This window comes from Odontesthes bonariensis, chromosome 23 (assembly GCF_027942865.1).
Source record: "Odontesthes bonariensis isolate fOdoBon6 chromosome 23, fOdoBon6.hap1, whole genome shotgun sequence".
NCBI classification, from domain to species: Eukaryota; Metazoa; Chordata; class Actinopteri; order Atheriniformes; family Atherinopsidae; genus Odontesthes; species Odontesthes bonariensis.
Window position 1 is genome coordinate 12,237,029 of NC_134528.1, and position 18,014 is coordinate 12,255,042.

Consider the following 18,014-nt stretch of genomic DNA (forward strand, 5'->3'; position numbering starts at 1 on the left):
TTGGACACTAAGTAACCAACAAACAGAAAAATCAGCGACTTAAAAACATTCGACTCCTTTACTCAAAAAAGTAGCAGACCACTGAACCTGTACCAACAAGTGCTCATCCTCATGTGAACCAAACTGCTATCAGGGGCTCTAAAGCTCATAACCATGTTCTTAGAAAACATTCATGGTGTCGAAGATGGCCTTTCAGCAACAATTCACTGAGCACTGACAGCTCAGTTAGTAAGTAAATTAACACTGCCATAAAACGTGCTCCTTTCAGGTCTTGTAGGGCAATAAAACAGACTGAGAACAGCACGCTGATTAGTAGCTATAGAGCAAATCAACCACAGTCAGAATGTGTTTCTTCTTTATGCAGGTACTGCTTGATCTCCTCATTATATTTCAGTTCAACCCACGGAGCAATAAAAGTACGTAATGCTGGAGAGTTGGGCTTCTCACCACATCTTTCCTGTAAAGCACCTCCAGTATGTCACTGAGCAGCTGGCAGCAAGCCTTCAGATCCTCGCGCTTCTCCAGGTGGAACTTCAGCTGGTCCGTCATCAGCGGCAAGAGGATCTCACGGCAATCTGCAGGGACCCCGAAGAAAACACACATTCATTACGGCACTCAACACATGGAACAGATGAAAGATCATCCAAAGCAGCGCAGCATATGCTCAAGACAAACATTCGCAGATGCGCCCAGCTTATTAATGACTTTCTTTAACCTCAAAGGATTAAATTAAAATAACATGACAAATATATTTTTTCATTAGATCAACTTAGGAAAGAGTTAACAAACTTTCTGAGAATCGTATTACAATGGCACAACTGTTAGAAAAAACAGCCAATAGAAGCCCCTCGGCATTGTAAGTAAATTACACTCTTCTCTTAGAATATCATGAAAGAAGAATTAAATTATTACAAAAACCTGCCCACCTGAACCAAACCCTCAGCTAATAACTTTGGTGGAAAATCTGTTGAAATTGGCAAAATAGATTCCTTTCCTGAAGAGTGGGGTTGCAAGGCCCTGAATCAAAGCAACTCATTTTTTCTACTGGAGGAAGAGATTACAGCCATTTTCATGCAGTCATGATCAATCCTTTCCATCTTGAACAGAGAAGAAAATAAGCAGGTTAACCTAATCCATTTAAGAAAAAGACGAGGTTTAGGACACTAACTATTACAAAAACTCCCTTTTGCATTTACACAAAATATCAGACAATCTGAAACCATAACACTCAAAGCGTTGGTTAATGTTGGTTAATAAACTTTCATATGCAGGGGGAAGCATTTGGTTGGCAGTTTGGACACAGAGAACATCATTGCTAAGTGAGGAGGGATTCTCCTGGAAAGCAGACCTAAGGCAAACGTTCATAAATTAAACATTTTCTTTATGAAACTTTTCAGTCTTTGTTTTTAATTCAAGTCTTTTTCTTATTCTTACTCTGTAGTGGGGGCCATATCTATGGCAAAGAAATGAACGCTTGAGTGATTTTGCTTCAGTTAAAAGATCGGAGTGGGCAGGTTCAGGTACTAAAGTGAATATTAGCAGATATTTTAAATAAAAAGCAATTCTATGACACTATTCCTTGCATTGGTACATCTCACTGGTATAAATACAAAAAGGTTAACCTCTCATCACATAAATTAAAGCAAAGAAAAATTTAAAAAATGACAAGAAAAATAGAGCACCCACCTTATCATTTCATACTTATGCTAATCTATCAAAATGCAGTTTATACTGCAGAAATTTCTGTCAAGACCAACACAGTAAAATACAGTATATACAGGGAAGACAAGTAAAAGAAATGGCAAAAAGAGAGTATTAAGCAACTTCAATAAATCTAATTGTGAAAGACAAAATGACAGCGATCACCATTGACAACATAAGACCGAAGTTATAAACAGAATGCAACAATTTCAGAGTCATTTCAAAAGGTTATTGAGCCATAATAGCACAAAGACAATGTCATTAACTGCTGGGAATGAGAATTGCCATTTTGAAAAATGAATGCATCAAAAATTGGTGGGACAGGGGCAAACGAAAAACTATTTTTTTCCATCATTTTTCACATGCACCAGGTTTTCTGACAGCAGAGTCACATGTACAGATACACAGCTGAACAAATGGAAAGACTGAAAACACAACAGCTGTTGCCAAGTGATAGAATAAAAGAAAAAGACTGAGGGAGATCATCTCTGACGCTGCAGCATAATGCAAGAAAAATGGTAATCGTCAAATAAAAACCTTTATAATGATGATGTGGAGAAGCATCCAGTGAAATGGCCACCCAGCGACAGATCTGATCTCAGATCAATACAAGCACCAGATAAAATGACTGTTTTAAGAACCCAATAAGCTGGGACAAAATACAATATGAACGTCATCACTCAGCAAACACACACACATATAAAGCTTTGGGGATTCTTAGCACTGCTCAAGGCCAAATGATAAACAGTAGGCTGAGTCCTTGATGAAAAGAATGAACTATGGGGGATCTCAACATGAATTCCAGTCATTGTTTTACATCCTCTAAACCCTTACTAAAGGAACTGCATGTCAAACTGAGAAGTATAGAATTGTTTCAAGATGAAGATGATAAAAATCATTGATATTTGTATCCCAAAGTGCCAGAAAAACAAAAATCCATATCTCCGATTGCAGCGAATGTATCAATTCCGAAGACATTTCTTATTGCTTTCATTACTTATGGAATTAGCCGAAAGTCGAATCTCTACACAGAGACCATACTAAGGGAAAAAGAATGTATTGGGACATAATTGGAAATGTAGGAAATGCAGACTCTGGGAAAATCAGAAATGTAATTGTTTGTATCTCAGGGACTGAGAAATGAGATGCATCAACTACAAAATTCCTCTCTGCCAGTGGTTGAGGTTGGAACTTCATACCAAATTTTATTTTCTCTAAATAAGGAGGCCTACATTTCTTTTTACTTTGAAATTATAAGGTTGAAAAAATCCCCTCAAAACTATCCTACTTTCATAAACAGATGCTTCTTTCTTGGTCATTGATCTACAAAAATATTTTTTCCCCACACAGATACTACATATGGAACAATACTGGTATGAAGTTCCAAACTGAAGATGGGTTCTTGATAAATTGTTTAAACCAATTTATTTTGAAAGTATTGTTTAAAGTGTAAAAGTCTAAAACGTTAAGGCAGCCATTATCATAGGAGTTCATTATAACAGATTTTTTAATATAGTGATTTTTGTTCCTACATATAAAGTTTAATAACATCTTGTCAATATCTTTTGAGATTGTTTTGTTAACATCGAAAGATAAAGCAGCATGTAAGACAGGATATTCGCATCAAAATATTCTTTAATAGCAGCGTGTGCGCTGTCACTAGCGGCGCTTATATTTTGAAAACATGTAACCCATAGTCTTTCCGGTTTAAAGCACGGACCACCACCAGTCCAATCAGTGACGATTCATGTCGCCCGAGGGTACCTACCTTTTCCGTTTTGGTTAATGTCCTTGTGTTTTTTCTTTTGCCGTTGTGATCTTCCAAGGAAATCATTAGAAAGTAACAAACACCTATCCCTGTTATTTCACTCCAATTCAAAATTTGTGGCCTTTCAGCAGGCATCCCTATAGGCATACTGAGAATACCCCTATAGGCATACTGAGAATACCCCTATAGGCATACTGAGAATACCCCAATAGACATACTGAGAATACCCCAAGAGACATACTGAGAATACCCCAAGAGACATACTGAGAATACCCCTATAGACATACTGAGAATACCCCTATAGACATACTGAGAATACCCCTATAGGCATACTGAGAATACCCCAAGAGACATACTGAGAATACCCCTATAGACATACTGAGAATACCCCTATAGACATACTGAGAATACCCCTATAGGCATACTGAGAATACCCCTATAGACATACTGAGAATACCCCAAGAGACATACTGAGAATACCCCTATAGACATACTGAGAATACCCCTATAGACATACTGAGAATACCCCTATAGGCATACTGAGAATACCCCTATAGACATACTGAGAATACCCCAATAGACATACTGAGAATACCCCTGTTGACGTACTGAAAATACCCCTCGCCCCTCTTAATATAACTATGTTACTTCTGCATAAAGTTTCAGAAGTTTTTTTAGGATTTTGGACAGAATCCTGTACACAGCAACAACAACAACAAACAAACAAACAAACAAACAAACAAACTAAAAAGCCTTGAAAATCATTTCAGAGTCGACTCTCGGTGCTCAGCTGCTCAACAAAGCCTTTAGAAACTAAATAAATTATCAATTTTTCTTCAACTGAATAGAAATGTCATGGATGTTAAGAGTTCACCTTGCTACACGTTCTCTGGTCCTGACACAAAGTGGCAACCGTGTCGGCACCGAAATATTTTTGTTGTGTTCTTGAGTATAATGCCAAGCTATCCGCCTGAAACGGCTTAAGCGGGATATGCGCTTTTATACATCTGTGTGTGTCTGTGCCTCACAATTTTAAAGAGACTGAACAAAAACGCAAATCTCTCATTTGAGGGCGTTAAAGATTGTTTGGGAGTATTTAATGACTTGTTTTTACAGGGCTTCCACCCTCATTCTCTTTGCGCCTCCTCAAAGCTCAAAATAAACTCAGGTAGCTAAACACAAACACACACACACACACACACAGGGGCATTTAGCAGTATAAACACACACACCGTTGCATGTGCACAGTCTGGAAGCAAGGTAGGAGCGGCACAAGCAGTGTGGAACTATCAAGCGAGGCCATGAGCACTCTCCTCAAACTTCCGGGGCAAACAGATTTTAGCTGCTACAGTAACTTCTCCCATTCACACAGATTCAGTTGACATATTTTTTCTCTTCCACCGAGTTCATCTGCAAGTCCCACTCTCCTTTTTGCATCAACAGTGACACATTTTATGGCCCCAAAAAGAGCAACAATCTGAAATGTTTTCTGAAATCATGAGGTTTCAACTTGCAGCAGGGACTTGCATGCCAGTTCCAACACAGAATTTTAATTTCATACATGTGCAGATTATAAATGTATGAAGAATTGTTGCCTTGTTTCCAAATTTTGTTGTTAATTCTAAAAATTAAGTCAATCAGCGTCTGTAATCGCCACATTTTATACACATTACTGTGCAGCCAGAGGAAGAGAAAAAAAGGCCCTCAGCAAACACATGCAGAGCATGGTAACTGAGTATATGGAAACTGCTAATAGGCACCATGGTAACAGCTGAGCCTATAGCTGAGCATTGCAGTACATGGGTGGCTGGGTGACAGGGGGGCCTTTTTAGGGACCACCAGGGGATCAGGAAGCAACAACAATAAAATCCCAGAGCACATGCACTTACTACAGCTGATTAGACCACCTCAAAAACTGTCTGGTCGACTAATTAATTTTCTCATGAAGGTGGTTATAATATTAAACAAAGCATCTCCAGAGTGGAGCTCTGCTTGACACGAATGTGCATGGATGAAATGTACTTGACAATAAGCCTTCTACATCACTGCTTTTGCAGAGGGTGGAAACGCATATGCAGAAAAAGGACCAGTGGAGATGTTCAAAGCACGGGAAGAAGAAGCCGTTGTGAGACCTAAGCAACAGGATAATCAGTATCTACATCAGAGCAGCAACTCCTTCTGCCGATCAGCACTCCATTCACAACACCAGGGGAGGCTCGCCTGTCCACAATTATAGCGACAGATCAATAGTAATGACAAGAGGAACACGCACTGAGCACTGCCCTTCAATAACAACTCACTAAACTGGCCAAACCACCGACTGGCCACTTTTATTTTTATAAAGTATGAAAGCACTGGATTATTCATTCAAAAGCAGTGACATTTACACTGTGCTGTTTCCAATATCACATATTACTGAACAGGACAAAGCTCCCATTATGCCCTGGTCAGAGCACCTGATGACGAAAGCAGACACCAGATCACTGTTGTCCGCTTCTTGCACGTTAGTTGGTTACTTTGAGGAATGTGTTGTCCCCGCCAGCTAATGAACTGTCTCCTCGCCACACTCTTTGTATCTGAAATTTCTACAACATGTCCTATTACACTGCATTGTTACTGTTCATGATTCTGTTCGGTTCTTTTTGGCTGACAGGACAGGAAGTACCTGTCAGTCCATAAAAAAAAAAAGAAAAACATTTTAGAAAGAGAGAGAGGGAGGGTGAGATTTAAAGATCACCATTTTCAGATCCAGACAAGTACAGGTGGATTCGCGGCAAGGGCGCCCAACTCCTTTAAAGAACAAGAAGGATTTCCACTATGTGTCACCAATGACCTTTCCAGGGGCCTCACACAGAGCTGCCGAGGGGAGGCAGGTGGTGTGTGTGATTGCTTATATTACTGAACCGTGAGTGCAGTTGCATGCACTGAAAACCTGCAAGTACAATTTGTGCATGTGTGTGTGTGTTGGTGTGCTCTCACCGTGATGAGTAAAGAGATCGCTGTGGACAATGTCAATCAGACAGTCCAGCTTCTGTTTCACCAGGCGACCCAGAGGGACCTTGAGAATGAACTCTGTGAACAGCTTGCTATGGAGACAGAAGGACGACAATAAAGAGAAAAGGTCAACCTGATCAAGCGTCTTGGGCTGGCTGACTGCCTCCCAACATGAGCAATCATTCAAAATGCATCCCACATAGGTACTTTGAGGATATTCTGGCTACAGTTGGCGAGTATGCAAGATAATAGCGAACACAGACTGTATATAAATGTCTGGGGTTTTACTGTAGCCATTTTGGCCAGAGGTGACCACATTTGTTCAAAACAAGAAGCCCAGCGCTGCAAAAAATACACCAGTAATTGGGGAACACTCTGCACATTCTACTCAACATCAAAATAGGAAACCATTAAGAAAATAAGAATTTACTTAACTGAAAAGAAAACCAGATAATCAGCATCCTTTTAGTGCATTCTAGTCTTTTTCAACAAAAGGCAAGCCATAGATAAAGCTAACCAAAAAATGAATAATACATTCATACCCAGCCAAACTGTCAGTAGAGAACGTAGCGCCTACTTTACAGAGGAAAGAGAAAAAACAAGAGTAATGAATGAACCTACTGACCCATCTCCCTCCACAGTCTTGTTAGTCACTCTCATGGGTTCCCATTCATGTCAATCAAGCCAACCCACACACCCCAAATTCTGATCTTTGTAAGCCGATACATACTTAAGTATTTGAATATTTTCTGAAGGAATAAAAGCACATTGGTCAGAAGGAATTAAATCAACTGATGGCATGATAACAATTTGAAGGGAACATTGAGCTTTTTTTCTTTAGCCACTTTAGCCGTTTTTACACTGGACAAGAAACCAACCAACATCGGCTAACGTCAGGCTTTTGAGTGCAGAGGGAAACTGTTTGATCAGCATCCAAGCCCTTTGTCCAATTTATTAGCTCAGGCTGTGACCACAACTCATTGGAACACAATCTCCGGATGAAAACTAAATTTTAAAGTCGCTGCACTCAATGCTACCAGAGTGGAAACGGTTAACTATTTCCTTACTGAAACGTGTTTACCAAATGTAATGTCTCATGTCAATGCTCCTAATCTGACAGCAGCAACTCACAAGGACACAAACATAAATAAGACCGATTGACTTTTACCTGACTAAAAAGAGCCGCTCACTCTCAGTCCCACTGTGTGGGCTGATACCAAGTCCAAGCAAAGATAATCAACTAGTCTCAGAAAGTCACTGTATTAGAAACTGGTCCAGGATACAATGTAATATCATCCCTGTTACATTGTTTTAGTTACAGTCAGGCTTTTCTCCCAGGGAGTAGGTCTAGCTAGACCAGTTCTGTCTACACTGTAGCTTCCAGAGCACTCAGAATAAACACACTAGTATTGACAGTAGGAAATAACGTGAATGACTTACTCCAGAATTTGGTGTAAAAACAGCAGCACAGGTCTGGAGATGTTTCAGAGTCAACACTAAGTGGTTATTAATAACAATGCGCCACAAATAACTCCAAATTGGTTTCACTTATAGGAGCGGGAGATGATGTCCAGCTTTTATATTCGGTCAATAAAATAAGAGTTGTCAGCAGAGCCAAAGGAACTGAACAACCATAACTGACAGACTACAGATGATGAATATTGCTCCTCTGCCTCAAATAAATCTTGAAACATTTTCTCCATTTCAGAGGGAAACGATCAAACTACATTCAACAGTTCTGATGCTGACAGATAGATCCACATAATGCACACACATAAAGCTGACTGGCTTTGTCCTCAAAGAGGCCGCATGCTTATTATGCAGGAAAGCTGAGGCTTGCGGTCAAGAGAAAAGGTTCTGGTCGGGGATGAAGCATCCCCCGTCCCCAAGGCTTCAGTCAAGTAGCTTAACAGGTCATATTGACCACGGCTTTTAGAATTCCACCTGGAATTCGATGCTTTTATGTTATTTCCCTTTAAACTAGCATCAAGGAAGTTCCAATCTGGCAATACCTCACTTCATTATTACTGGACAGAAAATTATCTTATATATGTACAATTCCTTTGGAACAACAATGCAAAAAGATTTTTTTTTTTTTTTATGACAAATGGTCCCTGAAAGATGCAGCAGCACAACTCCAATGTTTACAATTATATCAGCACTCTCAACAGCACATGGATGCATATTTCAGCTGAACAGATGGCAGTGCAGAGTCAAGCTGTCTCTTCACATTAAGTCGTTAAAGAGCTAGCAAAATACATAATACAAGATATACATATACATAGATATACATACAATATAAAATCAATATACATCAGCCATCGATAGAAAAAAAAAAAATTCCAGAATTTGTAAGGGAATGCAAACGAGCCTTTAGGAGTATGATATGTGCCAACAATTAAGTTGACTGCCAAGAGAACAGCTGATGTTAGAATATTTGACAAAATATTCGGCAGCAACACAGGGTTTCACCTCTGGATGTTGACCAAGCCAAAGTGGAACAGTTCTTTCAGCATTCTGTCAAATAATCTATCATCAACTTCACAACTAAATGACCATCAACAACCTCAGTCATCACATATATGGATTGTCTTATGTCAAACTGTATTTTGCAATATCACGAAAAATATTTAGCTAATTCTATTATTAAACTCCTTAAACAAGAAAACCTACCAACAAATTATAAATCCTGCTTTCTATTCTCCCACTTTTCACAGAACATTGTAGTTAACTCTTCCTTTGATGTAAAAAAAAATATATATATATATATATATATTACAAAAGTAGGGAAAGAGTAGTTTTAGCTGAGGTTCCATCTTCAACCTCACTTGACTTTGTCATGAATGAAAAAGATCAGTTCACAAGCCTAATAAAATCCTAATAAAAACATCTATTATTGTCACAAGCAATACACCGTAGTTGAAGATATTCACAACAGCCAACATTAACTAAAATGAACACTTGAGTGGAGCAGCCACTGAGTTTCCAAGGCAACCCGTGCATGTTTAAGCAGAGGACATCGCTGTACAGCTAGTGAATGCAGAGTTGCTTAATGAAAGCAGCCCAAGGTAGAAAGGTAAAAAAAAATTATGCAGGCACAACATCTCACCGGTTTGTTTTAACATAATCTTCCTGTGAAATTCTAAGTCAAATTGACGATTTAACAAAAAATAAATAAATAAATAAATCAAAAGCGACCCCCCCCCCCCCCCCCTTTCTTCTATTGTTCCCTGCTCTTTAACAACCCCAGCTTCAGAACTCCCAAATACTCAGATAAGCCGTTCACACAGCTGTAGGAACTGCTGTAATGCCACTGTATACTCACAGAATACAACAGTCTACTGCTGGTGTTAACTAATACAAAAAGATGGCATAATAACATGGAGCAGAAGATTACCTTAGTTCCTTGGGATCAAAGACCAGCTTGACGTCATTGACAATGGTGGGAACATACTTCAGTGCAGCACCCTCCAGAAGAACACAAAAAAAATGACAAGATCAGATTCATGGCTTGAGGTCATTTAGCATTCACTGACACTTAGTAGTTTATTAATGTGCAATAAGCTACTCAAAGCCACGTGAATTATTACAGAGTACTGCAGAAGCGAGGTAGAAACTGTGTGTACATGTCTTGCAGTTTGATTATGCTGATAAAACGGATTACCAATGAAAATTTGGTGCATCTATAAAATGCATACGTGTTGACTGGTCCAGTATATGTTTGGTGACAACTTTTGCATTTTTCAGTGTCCACCTCGCCTTTAATTTCAAGCGTCCCCTTCCTCCTTAAAATAGAGTTAAAGGGGGAGGAATTAACGACACACACTAAAACATTGACTCCCGTGAAGGCTACTCGCGTCTCTATGGCCTAAATCATTGTATTTAAAATGTTATAAATAAAGTGGAACCAATGGAAGATCTCTCGGAAATGATATATTGATGAGAAACAGCTAAAGGAGATCTACATTTGCCAATCAATAGTACAATAAAGTCATCAAGTGCATACACACTGTGACTGATTGCAGAGGCTTTCATTAATAATGATTATGATTAACCAATCTGACGCTTTCGTCTCCAACAAACTCCTGCTAAATGTCAGCCAAGGAGCAAATGTGTAAATTAGCCTGTCCTGTAGAGGTTGATTAGCCGTACAGATGCGGCACACTGGACGTCACCTACTGATTGTTGTGCACAGGTTAGGTTTGAAGACCTATCACAATTAATTGCTGATGCTCAAATGGGACTAACAAGAGAGAAAACACCGACTTCAGTACATGTCAAGATGTGAAATCTCTGCACAGATCAGAGAAGAGTAACTTCACACGGAAACCGTGTCAGGACTATAGCTTTTTTTCCCCAAGAAGACGCCCAAATGAAATTCGGCTTTAATCTACTTTGATCTCATTAGATATTTTTAGTGCTTTAATATGCATCTAACACCTTCATCTTTCTCTCTGCAGGCAGAAAGCTTTAAGAAGACTTGGAATTGGATTGCATAGATCCAGTTTGCTTCGGTTATTGATTCAGACTCTTTTCTGAAGAGGCATTTTAAATGGTTTTTTCCCTCTTTGTTCCCAACAGAATACTAAACTACCACCTGTTGTTCAGTGGTGTTTTGTCAGGGGTGAAAATAAAAATGTTTCTCAAGCCTCTGCTCTTGTTTGTGCCTCACAGTCCCCAGAAACATCTGTTTGTGTGTGTTTATCAAAGTTTCCGCATGCATATGTGCAGGCCCGTCCAGATGCTCATCAGATTTAGTATTTTCTCAGAGAGGTAGAAAGTGACTGCTCATTAGCTTGCACCTGTCACATCGTTTTCACAGGAGTAGATTTTGGGGAGGGGAAAAAAAAAAAAAATCCTCGGCTTCATGGCCGTTCCTCAAGATCAGTTTTTAATTTACTGACAGTAAAGCTAATATCTCACCCAATTACACAGCAACTGACTCCTAATTGACTCCTGAGCTTCTCATATGGTTGACTGTGCACAGGGATCTACTGTAGGTGTTCCAAGGTGCATGCACTTTGTGATTATGTTATCTTTAAAAGCATAGGTGTGGGCGGGGTGAGGCTGTGAGAGAGCATAAGGAACACATATCCATGTGTGTCTGTTTTCCAGTGTGGGGTCATTGAGTTTGGATTGAAGGACAGAAAAACGCACGAAAGACATGAAGCTCAACGGTAAGAGGAGCAAATACCTTCATGAGCAGCTAAAGAGCAGAAGATCAGAGAAGACCCAAACATCAGGACAGGCAAGGTCAAAGTGAAACAGGAAGAAAACACATACCAAAAGAGAAAGAGACAAAAAACAGAAATATACACACAATAAACACAAAGAAGGTGAAGATGCAGGAAAGATCTGAAATGCTTCAGCTGCACAATAAAGCTCAATTAAATTGAATGCCTTGATCTTTCAATATTGTCCTGACACTCAACTGGAGAGATTAGCTTTTTCTTTATAAAATATGCATTCATCAGTTTTGCATATGCAAATGCTGTAAAATAAACATCTTAAATCTCAAGCCTACTTTTGTGTCCTTTTTAAATGAAGTCAGTGACCTAATTTATCCAAGTTAACACAATTCACTCAGCCGGCCTTCTGAAGCTGGCTAAAAGGCAAACATGTTAAAGATCAAACACGAACTGCCACTCAACAGATCTACTTTAATCATTTAGATCCGACTTGTTTTTTTGAATAAGGAAATATCAGAGTAAACAAAAACAAAGACATGGCATATAATGTTGCTAATCATTGACATATCCCAGACCATAATTATCCCTACTCAATAATTCCACTTTGCATTCCATATTTTGAAAATACTGGCACCTAAAAGCTTAAAATTTGAATCTTTTGAAAATAATTGAAAACTTGATAGTTGTGATCAGAACTGAAGTGGAAGAAAAGATTTCTGGAAAAGAAAGCGGGAAAAAATATTAACATATGATGTTTTTAAAGTTGTTTTAAAAGGGGAGAAAAATGTCCCCTTTCAGAAATTAAGTTGCGTTTTAAATCAGGTATGAGGGTTAAAGTTTTCTGCTTTCTGATGAAGTTGTCACAATTCAGTCTGTACCCTAATGAATTTTGGTGGCAGGAGCTACAGCCAAGGTATGGTTTGATTATTGTAGCTTAGCAAGAAGACTGGAGAAGTAACAGATTTTCTCGGCTCTGTCTAAATACACAAATGGCAACAATCTGTATCTTGAAAGCTCAGTTAGGCACATGCATATGTACATATGTTTAGTTTAAATTACTGCCCAAAGGGTGCAACTACTAGCAGATTGAATTTGGCAGACAAATACAAAAAGACAAGCAGATGTAGAACTTTTCAATTAATTTAAGACTTTCAAAGGACCATCATCAACGGGCCCGCACCATAATGGTTCAGGAAATGCAAATGAATAGACCCAGAGCCAGTCACAGCAACAAAACAGGTGATATATTAAAGGTCAGCCCCACCCCATAAAGGCATTCTTCATTTTACCATATAAAGAAAGGACTGATTCACCTTTGTGTGCATTAGCATCCTGTCTTTAAGTCCAGGGGCAGAACAGAAAGCCAAAGTTCATGCACATCTGAGCTGCTTCTTACAAACTGTTGTAAATAATCCCATTATGCCGACTATCTCTCTGTGAGCACACTGATATGGTGCTAAGCTCCCTGGAATAGGTCTAAGCAAATTACCAAAGGGAAATGTTGTGTGTTTTTTGTACACAATTACAGTGCAGCAGCTGTGTGAACAGAACTTTAGACATCCAGTTGTGATTGGTTCAGCATGTGCAAGGCCAGGTAGGACTCCCAAGCTGTCTGTTTGAAAAGAAGTCCTCACACATTGTGAAAGAACAAATATTACACATATCAGATTCTCACGACTTTCAAGTCAAGCAACTGGTGCTTTGACAATGGATTATGTGGTAGTTTTTTTTTATTATCATTTTAATTTATATTAATATTAGATTCTGTTTAGTGGATTTTGGTTCATTTGGACCAAGGCTTATAGCTTTGCCATCCACACTTAAAGCCAAGATAATCCAGTCATTTACTAAAGTGAGCATAGAGGTGAAAAGAGAGTAAAGACCTGGAAAATCTGCACAGAAAAACATATAAAACGGTGAACCAAGAGGACACAGAGACCATAAGAAGGAACACTGATATTAATGTCTAATAAGTTGATGCAGTAGTTATCATCTAAAAAGACGCATGCATCTCTCTACTCAAAGAATATGTCTTCAAAAGCTAAATTACACCACAGTTATTTATTATTCACAAAGCAGAAGTTATTTACTATTCATGCAGCAGCAGACCTTTCTTGGCTCTGAGTTTGAGCGATAGCACACAGTGTGACTTGTGAGATAATCAGCCTACCTTCACCATGCCAGTGTTCTCTGAATTGCTGTTCATCATGTCATTAAAGGATGTGAAAAGGTCCCTCAAGGACTCCATGAAGTCGGCCTCTCCTTTGTTTTCATAGAGCCTGGGAGGAGATGAAGTAGACAGTTACTCTGGCAGATGATTGTGAGGCTGTTGTTTGTTTCATCCCTGAGTAAACAGCCCCACCTGCACTGGAAATGACAAGAGTTTGACGCTTCCCTTTTAAATCATTAAAAACAGTGAGGATAAAGGCCTGGGTGTGCCATCAACGCAATATTCTTGGATCAAAACCACAGACATCACTCTTGTTGCCAGCCAGATTAGCATTTAAAACAACATGACAAGACCCTGAAGCACCTGCCTGTTGTCAGGTGGAAACACAAATCTGAAAAATTAATGATCTATGCTAATGAGTCTCCTGGAATACCACACAAGCAAGCAAAAGCAAATGTCACGCTGGGGTTCATTGGCTTTACTTTCAAATCTCTTAGAATAACTAATGTCTGTTCTGCTAGTTTGTTATTTGTAGAAAATGCAGTTTGGAGCCAGTAGCAACCAGAAGCCAATGATCACACAGCAACTGCAGAAAACACTTCCCTCACTTTCTAATTGTATGGGACCACAAAGCAAGGCTTCCACCATAATCCACCCAAAATGCAAATGTGTTTTAACCCATAAATCTCCACAAACTGGTTATTAACTGGAAATGAGCCACGTTGCACTTGCTGCAATGTCATAAAAAAAAAACGTGGCTTGTTAGAGGAACTGGAATAGCTCCAAAATGCACATACTAAAGCAAAGGGGAGGCGGGTCAAAGAGAGGTTAACTGGTAAGACTGCTGCAACTGCATCAGATTTCACTTTCCTTCTTCCAGAAAGGTGGGTTTTGTGATGTCGGGAACATCTCACAGGGATGCGGGCATTACATGGTATAGGATAGTCACTGTTGAGTGCTTACAGAAATCATAGGATTAGAGGCATCCGTCTCAGAGTTCCCACAACAACAATTACCTAAAGCTGCTGTTCACCCGCAGCACAGAGGAGCTCAGTGAGCTCTGGACAGCCTCGTGTCAGTGGGGTAAACTCTGTGATTAAGGTGCTCCTTTCCAATTTCATAGAAATGTTCCGCTAGCCCACATTAGAGAAAAAAAAAAAAATAAAGCCAAAGCCCTGCTGATGTAGACGCCTCCAACAAACCAAACGCTAACACCAGGAAGAATTTCAACTCGGGACTCGAAAGTGCAACATTTAGAACACGAGCAGTTCTGGAAGAGAGCATCTAGCTGTGGTAAGATATGAGGTAGAGGACAGAGCGTCCTCCAGACATTGGGCAGAAAACCAATCAAAACTCTGCACACTCAATTAGTCCAGAATCGCACATCCGCACATCAGCCACCAGCGGCTTCATTCCACAGCTCAACATGATCATCCATTTAACGTCCCAAAAGCCAATTAGAAATGCAGCCATAGATATTACCAAAGGATCAGTTACTTTTACATGTCATTACATTTTTCTACAGCGATAAAGAAACAGAAGGCGCATGAATTAAGGCTGACTGGTGTATGAGGGCCATCTATGCGACATCAGGTGTGAACAGAAGTAAAGATAACCATAAAGTATTTAAAGAGTAACTGCACCCAGGCTGGAAATCCAGCTTTTAAGAAATGAACGACCCCTTAATGGAAGTGCATGCTGTCATACGTACTGGTTAAAGAGGACTCTGGAGCGCACAATGAACTTGAAGATGTATTCCAGGGCCTTCATGGCCCCCAGCAACTGTTCAGTCAACCTCTCTGCATTGTCCACGTAGTTCTTCAGAACTTTAGTCAGCTTCCTACAAACGCAACAACAATGTGCTAATCACAAAGTGGCATTTAATTTGTTTTTCAAGCCTGAATGATCTGAATGTACAGAGTGATGAACTCACGTGTATGCCAGTGTAGCACTGAAATGCTTACGAATGTAGGTCTCAAGGACAGGGTTAAAGTGCTGGAACTTTCTGTCCGCTATAAGTCCAATAATGAACACCTGTCGGAAAACAAAGACACGCTCATTAAAATGTAAACCACGAGCCCCGTAATGAAGAGCACCACATACTACCCGTCTTACTCAATATGCTGAAATAGACTGGGAAATTACACAAGATTGCATTTGAGCAGAAAGCCATTTTCTCTCAATTCTCTGGCCGCAGATAATCTTGGACACCCAATAAGACAATTTCTCCCTCCTTACTCTGTGGAGAAAATCGCTCTTTTGAGATGCACCCCCTGATGTTTGCCGATTGCATGAGAGAAAGGATTCTGCACGACACTTTGTCAAGTATTAAAGCCGGAATTTGACACAAATGACTTGACAAAGTTCTCTAATCACTTCAAGTTCCTTTGCCTTCTTGTAAAATAATCTTCTTTCTATACCTGGATGGAAAATTAGATCTCGCAGTCCGTGAAAATTGTACATGCCGCAACAAATTCACCCAGATCAATACAGCAATAATCCGACGCGAGATGCAGCGTATCTGCACTCCTCTCTGCACAATGAGCTGACCCGGTGGGCAGAGAGAAATCATAAGTATCTAATTAGAAAAAAATACATCAGCATCAGAAGAATTTATTTTCTTGAAAATAAGAGTGCGAGACAACGTATGTGTTGTTTATACATACAGTGCATTCAACGAAAAGTTCTCATTAGTTTTAGATAAGAAGTAGTAAATTGTTCTCTCTTCAACTTCTCAGCAGAAGCTTCTGGCACAAAACAGATCTGTGCATATAGAACCGGTTTGGGCTTGCATCAAATTGCATTATAGGTAGTGCAGGGATGTCCACCAAGAAGTATCAGAGCACACGAAATTTCTCAGCATCTAATATTTGCTGCAGATATGTCCGAGTGTTCATTCCCACTGACAGGACTCTCTGGGATCTTTACTTACCAAGGCATCAAACACCAATGTATCAAAAGTGTCACTGTCCGAGTTTTCCATCATAATGTTGAAGAGAGCATCCAGGGTGTCTTGAAGAAACTAGAATGACATAATGTGCATATTGTCATGGCAGGTTAACAATAGGATATGGCAATAAGAAAACATGGATATTTAATTGTCACTGGAGGCAGACAAAGACACAAAATGTCTCTTGACTGGAAAAGCTGAGTGTGAATTTTTGAGAGAATTTGTGCTGCTTCTCAGCAGCAAGAGGAAAGCTAGGAAATAATTTGCTTGGTGAACATTTACCTACTCAGTCAGAACAGGACCTTATCCTTTTACTCCTAGACAACGTACTAAATTTTTTTTAAACATGGTTATACGCGACCAAAAGTCTTTAAACACTCTTTTAATTATTACTTTAAAAGCAAACTGACTGCGTTAAAAAATTATGATTTGACAATGATTCATCTGAATTATATAAAAACTAGTGTAGCATTGAAGTTCAGGTAAAGATTCATTTCACTTGAGAAAAGTTTTTGTTTTTTTTAAAGGTTCACTCAACTAAACAATTCATTTAAATTATTCCTTATTAAATAATTCTTTCAATGAATCAATTCATTTTGTAAAAAAAGGGGACTGAACCCTATCCCAGCTGTCATATTAAACTAATTGAACAGGTCAACAGTCCATCACAGGCTTCAAAAATACATCATTTATCTAGTCAGAGACAAACAGAACAAACAACCACGCATACTCACACCTGCGGTTGATTTAGAATCACAGATTAAACTGGCTTTATTTTTTTTTTTTCGGGCCCGGGGGGCGGGGTTCTAACCCTGAGATGAAGTCCTAACGTGTCTGGACTGTTCTGGCACCACAAGCGGTGTCTATAAAATATTATGCAATTTTTTGGTTTTTTTAATGTTTTGGCCGATTGCGGCGTGATTTATATTATGTAACCAACCAACAAGTGAACTCAATTATAGTGCTACATGCTCCCCATTGCACACCTCTTTACAGCCATTAGCATGGGCCAACTGGGTTTCAGTACAGGTTACAGTAGTAATTTCCCTGTCAGAGGAACCTCCATAAACACTAACTGCACACCTTTCCTGTCTGAGGAAACACGCTCCATTAACTCAGTCAATTTTGAAAACAGATGTTAAAGTGTCAGAAATGGAGCTACGACTCCATTGTGCTTGGTCTGTCATTTGAGGATGGATGAGATTCATCATATTCTCAGTGAGAAACACATGGTGCTCTACA

The 18,014-nt window shown here is 39.4% G+C and overlaps 1 protein-coding gene across 2 annotated transcripts in view; it reads right to left on the bottom strand.

The window, feature by feature from the left end:
• Positions 1–18,014, bottom strand: part of dock1 (dedicator of cytokinesis 1) — a 189,502-nt gene that overhangs the window by 114,243 nt on the left and 57,245 nt on the right. For both annotated transcript variants that reach the window (XM_075457886.1, XM_075457885.1), the window contains exons 20-26: positions 16,755–16,844; positions 15,756–15,856; positions 15,534–15,662; positions 13,823–13,931; positions 9,861–9,931; positions 6,449–6,555; positions 448–575 (exon numbers count right to left, since the gene is read on the bottom strand). In XM_075457886.1, coding sequence (XP_075314001.1) covers positions 448–575; positions 6,449–6,555; positions 9,861–9,931; positions 13,823–13,931; positions 15,534–15,662; positions 15,756–15,856; positions 16,755–16,844 — 735 coding nt within the window. The remainder of the gene's footprint in view (positions 1–447; positions 576–6,448; positions 6,556–9,860; positions 9,932–13,822; positions 13,932–15,533; positions 15,663–15,755; positions 15,857–16,754; positions 16,845–18,014) is intronic.